General features: G+C 37.1%; 1 protein-coding gene across 3 annotated transcripts in view; it reads left to right on the forward strand.

The window, feature by feature from the left end:
- LOC123642279 (prolylcarboxypeptidase) overlaps positions 1-9,969 on the forward strand; it is a 63,548-nt gene extending 53,579 nt beyond the window's left edge. For all 3 annotated transcript variants that reach the window (XM_045557251.1, XM_045557252.1, XM_045557250.1), the window contains 2 exons: positions 78-265; positions 9,215-9,969. In XM_045557251.1, coding sequence (XP_045413207.1) covers positions 78-265; positions 9,215-9,431 — 405 coding nt within the window. In that variant the 3' untranslated portion in view covers positions 9,432-9,969. The remainder of the gene's footprint in view (positions 1-77; positions 266-9,214) is intronic.
- The last annotated feature ends 2,352 nt before the right edge of the window (positions 9,970-12,321 follow it).

The following is a 12,321-nucleotide window of genomic DNA, read 5'->3' on the forward strand; positions in this document are numbered from 1 at the left end:
CGTATGACTTCAGATATTTTATTTAACCTCTTTTTGCCTTATTTTCTCATTGGATCCTCTCTTGGTTTGCTTCTTAGGCTTGCACAGAAATGGTCATGCCTTTTTGTACTAATGGTATTGATGACATGTTTGAACCTCACTTGTGGAACTTGAAGGAATTTTCTGATGACTGTTTTAACCAGTGGGGTGTGAGACCGAGGCCTTCCTGGATCACTACCCTGTATGGAGGCAAAAACATCAGTTCACATACGAACATAGTTTTCAGGTGAGTTTTAGCTGGTCCAAAGAAAAACTTTGGTTGATGGAAACATCTGTAGAATAGCTAAGGAAATAGAACCAGGGAAATGGTGGACAGTAAAACTACAAAGAATACAACAGTGGTACCCATCATATTTTCCTACTCCTTCAAAGACAGAGGATACTGAGAAGAGTTATGATGTTATGCCCTATTACCAGTGTACTTTATTAAAGGCTTAAAAAACTATAGCAACACAATTTTTAAATATTAAAAAAAAACCTCTCCAGCACAAAATGAAGCATCACCTGTTGTTCTCAATTTGTCTTATTATTGTTGTTAATGATCATAAAAAATTTTCAGTATTTATTTGACAAACTTTTGAAATGCCCAATCTGTTTTGTTCCAAATGCTGTATGAGGCACTTTAAATAAATTACCTAGATAAATCCTCACAACAACCTTGTGAATTAGTTGTTATAGTCACTTTTTTACTAAGGAGGAAACTGAAGGTCACTGTGTTCAGTCACTTGCCAAAGCTCATCCAGCTTTGTTTTAGTTACTAAGTGATAAAGCCAGATTTCTACCTTGGCCTGTCTGACTACAAAACCCACGTTTGTTCTTCTATGTTACATTGCCCCGTAAGAAGTGACATAGTTGCAATTGGTTCATATTAGAATTAACTGAGTAGACTCTATGTGTATCTGACTATTACTTCAAAATTTCCATGTTCCATAATAGCTTGAACACTGGATTGTCAGCTCATAAGATAGCAACTAGTTAATCAAACATTTCTCCAAATCTATATGAAAAAAGGAGAGAGATACCACTACATACCTCTTAACCAGAGCTATTGCTTAAATTGTTAATGTCATTTTTTTACAAGCTCTTTTAAACAAGAGTCAGATTTGGTCTTTGGTACATAGCCAGTAGCTTTTAGGAGTGAGGAGTGCTGCTTGCCTGGAGCTTGACTTTCTGAGTTTAGGCTGGTGGCACTTTCCACTTTGCAAAAAAGCCTCTGACTTATTGGACTCTTGCTATTTTCTAACCCAGCAGGATACCTGTCTCCAAATAAAATATGAGACACTTTAGTGGCAAACTTAAAGATTCTTTTTGTTTAATTTCCTTAAATCATGTTCCTTGTCTTTTATACAATTCTTCAAAACTATATCCTTCAACTTAGTCTTATAAAATTATAGTTGAGCAAATTAATCTACTTAGGGTATTTAAGGAAGCTGTGACAAATTTAGAGTGTTTGAAATCAGGAATACTTGAAAGGACTGAGAGGACTAAAAAAGAGCAAAGTATAAGCCTTTGGATCTGTCTTAGTGCACTAGTGCTGCTATAACAAAAATACCTGAGACTGAGTAATATATAAACAGCATAAATTTATTGCTCACAGTTATGGAGGCTGAGAAGTCTAAGATCAAGGCCCTGGCAGGTTCAGTGTCTGGTGAAGGCCTCGTCTCTGCTTCCAAGATGGCACTTTGAAGGTAGCATCCTCACAGGGCAGAAGGCTGAAGGGCAAAAAGGGGCCTGAGCCTGTTTCCTCTAGCCGTTTTATAAGGCACTAATCCATTCATATGGGTGGAGCCCTCCTAACTTAATCACTTCCCCAAAGGCCCCACCTCTTAATACTACCACAGTAGGGATGAAGTTTTAACACATGCATTTTGGGGGACAGTTGGACCATACCTGTCTCCAAGCTCATCTTTATTCCATCAGAGGAGGAAGTACTTTGTCAATTTCTTGTTTTTCTTTAGGAGCTTATCTTTATGGAGTATTTACACAGATTTTTCTAGCATTCTGAACTTTAAGCTCATGCATCCTTGCTTTGACTCTACAAAGCTGAAGTTCAAGTTGAATTAAGTGGAGTTTTTAATTTTTGTATGAGGTTTTAATATATGAGTTTGGTCAAATACATTGTCCTTTTTTATTGGTTTTCACCATTACAGATAAGTATTTTAGTTATCCATTTGTTCTTTTATATTATTTTTCTCAAGGTATTAAAATCATCATCATTATTATTATTAGAGGAGGGGGCATATTTCATGAGAAAAGTTTTGGGAATAGAAGAGAAGTCAGTAAATGGGAATTATAGCTCAGTGTAAGGAAGGACTTTCAAAAAGAGCTATGCAGAGGTAGAATGAGCTGTCTAAAATCAAATTACTTATTCTTTGATTCTCAGTTTTATCTTCTGTGAAATGAGAATAATAATACCACTCACCTCATGAAGTTGTTTTGATGCTTAAAAGAGTTAACCAGCAAAGTACTTGACCCAGATCTTGCAAATAGATATGCTCAAAAAATATTTGATGAATGAATAAATGAATGTACACTCTCCACCTTGCACTCTATGTTCTAGCCACAGGAAACAGAATATTTGGCCCTGAATGTCCTTTCCCTTCCTCTTTTTCCCCTTTTCTTAAGACTCAGGCCTCTTCCAAGAAATCTTCCCTGACTCTTCCAGGGAGGATAGGTTTCTGCTACCTCCTTAGCTCCCCTAGCACCTGTGAATACCACTTATCACTCTGTGTGGAAATTATCTGTTTGTGTTTCTATCTATCTGCCTAATGAGATTGTGATCTTCTCAGTGTCAGGAGCTTCATCTTAATCATCTCTGTGCCTTTAGCACCTGCTACAGTGACTGGCACATAATGGTTGCCCATTAATTGTGTGTGTTGATAAGGATGAGTAGTGAAGTATACAGCTCAGGAAGGCTTTAGAAGCATGTGAAAATTTAAAGGCAAGACTGTGTGAAGTTGCTGGTTTATCTTTCTGCAGCAGCAAGTCTGCTTTTACAAAGAAATCTTTTTCTGTAGGCTGCTAGGTATGAAAAACCCAGCGTAAAATTTTCAGGTTATCAAAAAATTGAAAATTCTCCTGCTTTTCTGAAGAAAGCACATTCCCAAAGTAAAGGAGCAGCCTCAGGAGTCTCTGTTCTGTGTACTTAGTGGCTACCAGCTATAAAACATTTCTGGTTGATAAATAAGAAAATGTCCAAGGAACCCTGTAGAAAGTATCTTTGTGACCAGGCTTCTCTCCTTAGGTTGCCTCACACAAATCCAAGTGTGACTGCTTTTTTGGTTGGAAGGTTCAATGAGTGATTGTTGAATTGGAGAGTTGCCAGTGAAGGATTTGAAGTCAGGTAGACCTTGATGCCATTCTGCTCCTTCCCTGAATTAACTGCATGGCCTTGGGCAAACTGCCAATTTATATAAGTTAAAAATAATAATGATTATCTAACAGGGTTATTTCAAGGGGTACATAGATTATTGTAGAAGTAAACACCTGAAAGTAGGGATTTTGTAAGTTTTGTTCACTGTTGAATCCCTTGTGCCCAATCAGTGCCCGATATATAGTAGGCACTCAGTCAGCGTTTGTTGAATGAATGAGGCCTTAATATTAACAGTAGCTGTTAATAGTCTCATTTCAGCATTTTTTTTTTTAATTTCACAGTAGTTTTGTCAGGAGGATTTATTTTCTTTCCCAGCCTGTAGACATTATTTTACCAACAGTCATTCTCAGTTATTTAAATATAAATCCAAAAGAGTATCCCTGAGAAGCTGGTTGGTTTAACATCATTTATCAGGCAAATTAATTGTTGCCAGCAATGAAGTGAAGCTCCCGGTTGGGAATTTTACCCAGGCATCTAGATCCTCTCCTGAAAGCAGTTTTTTTTTTTTTTTTTTTTTTTTGTAGATTTCCCAATGATTGGTTTAGCTTTCACATGTCTAGCACCAAGAAATTCAAGTCCATGTGCATCTTAGGTCTCTCAGCAACTCCAAACACTGTTGCTAAGCCACTAGGCTATTTCAGATGACCTTTTAAATCAAATGCAGTTTGCTTATTATGTGGCTGTTGGGATAGCTTTTTTGTTTTGCAAATAATGGAGAGTTTCCTATCTGGGTTGGGCCTGTCAAATTGGAATAATGATAAAGGCTGTTTGTTCACTTAAGAGAATCTAACTCCCTATGTAGTTTACGTTAAAAATTATCTGGTAGTTGAAAAGTAAGGCTTCTGTTCTGCATAGGAGTTTTCCTTTTTGTTTTTAATAAAACCAAAAAAGTACATTTTTGGAGCTTTTTTAAAATTTTTAATTTTTTTTTTTTTTTGGAGATGAAGTCTCTCACTGTGTCACCCAGGCTGAAGTGCAGTGGCTATTCACAGGTGCAATCATGGTGCACTGCAGAACGGACTGATACTTTTTCAAGAAAAATGTTATTAAGTTGCAGTTGAATGGAACATGGAATTTCAGTGTATTTCTTTTATTTTTTATTTTTATTTTTTTATTTTGGAAACAGAGTCTTGCTCTGTTGCCCAGGCTGGAGTGCAGTGTGGTGTCTCAGCATAGCTCACTGCAACCTGGAACTCCTGGGCTCAAGTGATCTTCGTGTCTCAGCCTCCCAAGTATCTGGGACTACAGCCTGTGCCACCACACCTGGCTAATTTTTCTATTTTGTAGACATGGGATCTCACTCTTGCTCAGATTGGTCTATAACTCCTGGACTCAAGCTATCCTCCTGCCTGTGCCTCCCAAGGTTCCGGGATTACAGGCGTGAGCCACCACACCTGGCTAAAAGTGTATTTCAAACACATATATAGGTGATGTACCTAAGTGTTTATTTTCTCATTTAATTTGTACATTTACCTGGAAGATGTTGATCAAATTAGTATTCTGAGCAAAATTTTTTTTTTTTTTTTTTTTTTTTTTAATACAGAGTCTCACTTTGTTGCCTGGGCTGGAGTGAGTGCCCTGGCTTCAGCCTAGCTCACAGCAACCTCAAACTCCTGGGCTTAAGCGATCCTCCTGCCTCAGCCTCCCGAGTAGCTGGGACTACAGGCATGTGCCACCATGCCCGGCTAATTTTTTTTCTATATATATTTTCACTTGTCCAGATAATTTTTTTTTAATTTCTATTTTTGGTAGAGACAGGGTCTCGCTCAGACCGGTCTCGAACTCCTGACCTCCAGCGATCCACCCGCCTCGGCCTCCCAGAGGGCTAGGATTACAGGCGTGAGCCACCGCACCCGGCCTTCTGAGCAAATTTTTATGAGAAACACTTTCACATCCATTTTCATGATTCATTTAACTCTCAGAGGTGTTAATACTATCATGCTTACAGAATATGATAATAATTATGATTATACTGCATGTTTGTGTAGTATTTTATGGTTTATACCTATTTCTGCATTTATTACTTCACTTGAGCCTCACAATATCTCTGTGAGAAAGGGGCATTATCTTTCTTTAAAAATTTTTTTTTCTATAATACATGTGGGAATCAAGGTTCACAGGGGTCAGTTAACTTACCCAGGGTCATTCAGCTAGTAAGGATATAAAACTTAGATCTGATGACTTAAGTTATTGTACTTTTCACTATTACACACAGCTGAAGTTCAGTCTCTGTATATTTGTATTAATCAATTATGTCAATTCTGCTTTCCCATGTAAAAAGTACTGAAGTGACTTACAACATGTTCATGAACTTATATATTTATAGATGTCCATGTAAGGTATCCAGTACAAGGCAACAGACAACTAGACACTTAAATTCTTTTTTCATTCACTCAGCAAATATTTGTTTGGGTCCTACTGTGAGCCAGGTCTGGTTCCAGAAACTGGGAGGATATAGAAATAAACAAAACAGACAAAAGTCCCTGCCCTGCCCTCATGGAGTTCTAGTTTGAGAGATAAGATAGATAATAAAATAAGATAGCACCTATAAACATGTTATGAGGGTATAAGTGCTAAGAAGAAAAAGATAAACCAGGAAAAGGAGCTATGAAATGTCAGGGGGAAGAAAAACAGTTGGAATTTTAGATTAGAGTGACGGGGAAGACGTCATCCAGGAGTAACTTTTGAAAAATGACCTGGAGGAAGTAAAGGAGCTAGCCATTAGGTTGATGGGGTGAGAGGAATAAGCAAGGGCGAAGCATTGAGAGGTAAATGTCCCCAGCATGTTCTTCTTCAGCTGGAGGAAGGAGAGGTCAGTGTGGCTGGAGTGGAGTAAGGGAGAGAGTAGCTGGAGATGATATCAAAGAGGCAGAGAGCAGAGGGCCTGGGTCAGTAGAGACTTGTTGGTTCTAATAAGGACTTAGGTGTCTACTGTGAACAAGATGGGAAAACTTAACAGTGTTTTGAGCAGAAGAGTGACATAATCTGGTTCAGGTTTTAACAGGATCGTGTTGGCTGCTCTATTGATACTAAATTGTAGGGGACAAGAGTAGAAACAGGAAGATCAGTTAAAAGGCTATTGCAGTAATTCAGGGTAGAAAGAATGGTGACTTCGATCGGGGTGGCAGCAGTGGAGGTGGTGAAGTTAGATTCTGGGTGTATTTGAAGATACAGCTGACAGGATTTGTTGTCAGGCTGTGTGTTAAACAAAGAGAAGATTAAAGGTGACACCACACTTTTTGGCCTGAGCAACTAAAAGGGTTGCCATTAATAGAGATTGGGAAGATGGTGGGCGGGGTTGGCTGGCAACTGGGGAGTATCAGGAACTCAATTTTGGACCTGATAAGTTTGAGATGTCTAATTTGACTTCCATGTAAAAATATCAAGTAGACAGTTGAATTTTGGTTCTGAAGTTTAGGGGAAAGGTCCTGGCTAGAGATATTATTTGGTAGTCTTCTGTGTATAGATTGTACTTATAACTGAGATATTTTTTTATGATTATGCAGTTTATGGGAATAATTTTATATATGTGAAGATTTTTTTATTTCAGCCTTTGTAAACAATACCAGCAAAATGGACTGTGCATTAAACAAATGTCAGAACACACGTAACAATGTTCTGTAAATGATTTCAAGTGGTATGTAGATAAGATATGCCAGAGGTGTCATGTAAGGGGAAAGTGCCATGGGGCAAGTACTTAGATCCAGGTATTTCAGTGCCAATTTTATTCTGAGGAATCTGAGTTTCCCTGAGATAAGGTAGATGAGAGGCAAACCTGGGACTGGAATACAGGTGTGTCTGATCCTGAAACTCATATTCTTCTTAATCTGCACACAGGTCAAGAACATATGAGCTGTTGACTTCCAACAGCAATCATGTGTCTATGAAATGCATTGTATAATAGTATACAATTGCATATTGAAGTAGGGTCATAAGACCTGAGTTTGAATCAGACTTGCCAAGCTGAATGATTTGTGCAAGCCTTTTGACCTCTTTGGGCATTAATTTTCTCATCTATAAAAGGGTTGTAATTAAACTTACTTCCTAGGGTTGTTATAATGATCAAATATGAAAGGCTTTGTAAACTCTAAACCACTGTGGCATGTGTGGAGTTAATACTACTAGGGAGCAATTTGATTTATAGTAGCATCAAGAATAAAACACTTAGGGATAATCTTAACAAAATAGGTGTAAGATGTATACATTGAAAACTATAAAACATTGTTGGAAGAAATTAAAAATCACTTTAAATGGAAAGACATCTCATGTTCATGTATTGGAAGAGGTAATACTATTAAGATGGCAATACTCAAATTGATCTACAGATTCAATGCAATCTCTATCAAATTCCCAGCTGGCTTTTTTGCAGAGATTGACAAGCTGATCCTAAAATTCATAGAAATAAAAGGAACCCAAAATAGCCAAAACAATCTTGAAAAGGAAGGACAGATTTGAAGAACACATACTTCCTGATTTCAAACTTATTACAAAAGTACAGTAGTCAATACAATATGATACTGGGATAAGGATAGACATATAGATAAATAGAAGAGAATTGAGAGTACAGAAGTCAACCCTCATATGTATGGTCAATTGATTTTCAACAAGAGTTCCAGGGCAGTTCATTATGAAAAGAATATGATTTTCAATAAATGATGCTGATAAAACTGGACATCCACATACAAAAGAATGAAGTTGGATTCCTATTTCATATCATACAAAAAATTAACTCAAACCAAAAGTTTAAATCTAAGAGCTAAAACTATAAAATTCTTAGGAGAAAACATAAGAACAAATTTTCATGACTGTGGGTTAGATAGTAGTTTCTTAAATATAATACCAAAAACACAAACAACAACAAAAAATAGATAAATTGGACTTCATGAAAATGAAAAACATCTGTGCTACAAGTGATACTATCAAGAAAGTTAAAAGATAGCATACAGAATGGGAGAAAATATTTGCAAATCATGTATTTGATAAGAGACTTGTAACCAGAATATATAATGAAGTCTTACAACTCAAAAATAAAAGATACATAACCCAGTTAAAAAATGGGCAAAGATCTGAGTAGACAATTTTCCAAAGAAGATGTACAAATGGCCAATCAGCACGTGAAAAGATGTTCAATACCATCAGTCTCTTGGGAAATGCTAATCAAAACCACAATGGATTACCATTTCACACTACTGGAAGGCTGTAATCAAAAAGGCAGTTAATAATAAGTGTTGACAAGGTTATAGAGAAATTGGCTGTCGCTAGTGGGAATGTAAAATGGTGCAGCCACTTTGGAAAACAGCCTGGCAGTTCATCAAAAGATTAAGTTACCATATGTCTCAGAAATTCCTAGGTATATGCCCAAGAGAAATTAAAGCATACATCCACACAAAGACTTGTATGTGAATGTTCAAAGGAGCAATATTTATAGTAGCTAAAAAATGGAAACAATACAAATGTGTATCAACTAATTAATGGATAAATAAAATATGATATGGAATATTATTTGGCAATAAAAAGAAATGATGTTCTGATTCATGCTACAACATGAATGAAACTTGAAAACATTATGCCAGGTGAAAGAAGCCAGTCACAAAAGACCATCTATTGTAGTCTTTTTATGTGAAATGTCCAGAACAGGCAAATGAAGCACCTTTCTATATGACAGATCAGTTCCTCAGATCAAATCTCCCAGGTTATAAGTTTATAATTTTAGGTGTTAAGCATGTATTAATAAGAGGTTTCTCTTATCTGAGTATAGACATGAAAAACTAATCTTAATTTTTTTCTTGTTCTTGCTTGCAGTAATGGTGAACTAGACCCCTGGTCAGGAGGTGGAGTAACCAAGGACATCACAGACACCTTGGTTGCCATCACCATCCCAGAGGGAGCTCATCATTTAGATCTCCGAGCCAGCAATGCCTTAGATCCCAGGTCTGTGCTGTTAGCCCGCACCTTGGAAGTTAAACACATGAAGAAATGGATCAGAGATTTCTATAACAGTGCGGGAAAGCAGAAGTGAGAGACTTTGGATCATTTCCACTTTCTTCTTTTATGTTCACACCACCCATATTCCCTTTGGTTTTCTACATGTAATTACTTTCCCTCATTTATCATTAGATTTGGTGGGGCTGAGGTTGAAACAGAAGAGAGGATGATGGTGGTGAGAGCAGCCATCCCCCAAGTTTGATTCCTGAGTCTCTGCTATCTTTTTACCACCTCCAGGAAGAATCTCTTCATGATAGCTCTCCCACACCACTGGTGGCCCTCATAAATGGAACAGAGTTCCTGACCGCCTTTTATAAGAGAGAGAGTCACTTCCTTTGTTTCTCTGCAAATGGAGATTTCTCCTTGGTTTTGAGGTTGAAGTCTCTTTGGCCCATTTGTAAATGCCCACCCCTACCCTCCAAAAAGAAAAAGCACAAGATACATAAAAATGATGTAATTGCAGCTGGTAGGAAGGATGTCTGATGCCAGTCCAGGAAATGGGAGCCATTTCTTTTGTACTTGATTTAATGACTTTGAACTATGCTGTAAATAAAGAATAAGGCTGGACCTTATACCTGTGTGTTGTTTCTGAAGCTCACTCCAGCTGTTGGGAATGCTGTGTGCACTGGGGTTGGCTGTTTTTGGAAAGTCCTTTAATTTTCTCTCTTCTACTTGGCAGCTTTTCTTAGTTCTGGGATATTTGCCACCATGGTACTTCCAGTAAGAAATGTGGCCTCTTTCTACTTCATTTCTTTTTGTTTCAAAGGTCAGTTTTGTGGTAATTTGGTTAAATTCTGCCAGTCTAAGAAAATGATTCTGTTTTGCCTTTCACTTTAAATCTGAACAAGCTTTATGCTGTGGTCGCTGATGATACTTCAATAAGAAGCCTTTAAAAATTGATGAATCAGCTATTCCTAAAGTAGAATACAGTTATGTTCAGCTTTTTAATTTTTTAAATTTTATTTTCTGTTGTTTGTTACTTCTGTCATTAAAGCCAGAGTGTCAGGATACTAAGAGGCAGGTGCACGGGAACTTTTCTGTATGGCTTCCAAAAGACAAGCTGACTAATTCATGCAGGCAGCATATTTGACATTAATAAATGGCCAAGCCTTTCCTATTTCCAAGGGGTTGGTTTCTTTCAAGCAGTTCTTACACTGAGACCTTTCTTCAGAAGAGCTTTTCTAGGATAACAAATAGGGTTGGATCAAAACCTTTCAGGGACACACAGAGAGACTAACAGTTTCTACTCTGTTGAAAGATTTCTTCCTCCTTGTTTCTTTTTATTTTCTCTCAATAAATTGTTTTTTCTTCATCTTGCTTGGGAACATTTTCTCCTTTTTAAAAATTGTACCTCGAGCTGGATCATTTCTAAAGCACTTATGTTTTTGAAGTGCAGATATAGAGTTCATTGTTGGGTGGGAGACTGAAATATTTCCCTTACTTTTTCTGGCATCTGGGAGATACAGGAAAATCTTTGTCTTGTTTTGGAAGCCTTCAGTTCTCATTGCAATGAGTTATCTATCAAAGCATTTGTCACTATTTTTGTTTCAGCATCAAAGAATAGTCTACTGGGGTGGGAATTTAAGGATCAAAACAATACTAATTTTTATTCTTTGTCAACTAAGAAGTTATATAATGCAGGGTTTATGGGCTTAATAGAGGATATTCTTATAATTTATTTTAGGAATTTAGGATGAAGTATTTTACTTTTTTAAAATCTTTAAAATACTTTGCCATTTCATTTAATACTGATTGTTTAGATGAGTTGCATTTTTCTGAAGAAACAAATTTCCCCCAAAAAGACCATTTTTTTTTGCAAGCATAATTTGGTCCTATTAATATATACATCTTATATATATAGACAAAGCCTTAACTGAAGTTAGCCTAATTATAATTTGCTAAAATTTAATTTTAAAATGAAAAAGAAACAGATATTGGAAGATGTTGTCACTTATCAAAACTATGACACTAATTTTGGAATAATTCCTTAACATATATTTTTATTGAAAGGGTAGCTTTGCAATCCCTTTTCTGGTTTTATTTTAAAGTTGAAAAAATTTAGGTGCAAAGCTGTTGTGAGAATTATGCAAGCTCACACATCTAATTATTGGTGGAAATAAATCTAAAAACCTAGAACAATAGAACTGATTTCCTGTGTGCCCTGAGTACACCAAAATTAGCTATTAATACATTTACTTATCTCATAGTGATTAAGTGCTGTTTTTAATGACACTTGGAATGGCACTATCAATTAGGTCTATCAATAATTACAACTTGATTCTAGCAGATGTATTTGATGATCCTATTGAAAGAATGCAGACCCCAAGACATTCCTATCCAATAAAGCACCCTAGAATATAGAGGCTTAAAGCACAACCATTTATTTAGCTCATGATTTTATGGGTTGGTGATTTGGTCTGGGCTCACTCATGTATGCTGATGGCCCTACTTCTTTATCTATCTATTTATCTATCTATTTATTTATTTATTTATTGAGACAGAGTCTCACTCGGTTGCCCAGTCTAGAATGCCATCGTGTCAGGCTTGCTCACAGCAACCTCAAACTCCTGGGCTCAAGCAATCCTCCTACCTCAGTCTCCCAAGTAGCTGGGACTACAAGCATGCACCACCATGCCCAGATAATTTTTTCTATATATATTCTTAGTTGTCCATATAATTTCTTTCTATTTTTAGTAGAGATGGGATCTCGCTCTTGCTCAGGCTGGTCTCAAACTCCTGAGCTCAAACGATCCACCTGCCTCAGCCTCCCAGAGTGCTAGGATTACAGGGGTGAGCCACCGTGCCTGGCCCTGATGGCCCTACTTCTGAGGGTTAATGGGCTGTTGGTTTCTGGGGTACTCATCTAGGGACATGGTTTCTCTTCTCGTACAGGCTAGCCTGGGCTTGTTCACATCATGGTTGCA

This window comes from Lemur catta, chromosome 7 (genome assembly GCF_020740605.2).
Source record: "Lemur catta isolate mLemCat1 chromosome 7, mLemCat1.pri, whole genome shotgun sequence".
NCBI lineage: Eukaryota > Metazoa > Chordata > Mammalia > Primates > Lemuridae > Lemur > Lemur catta.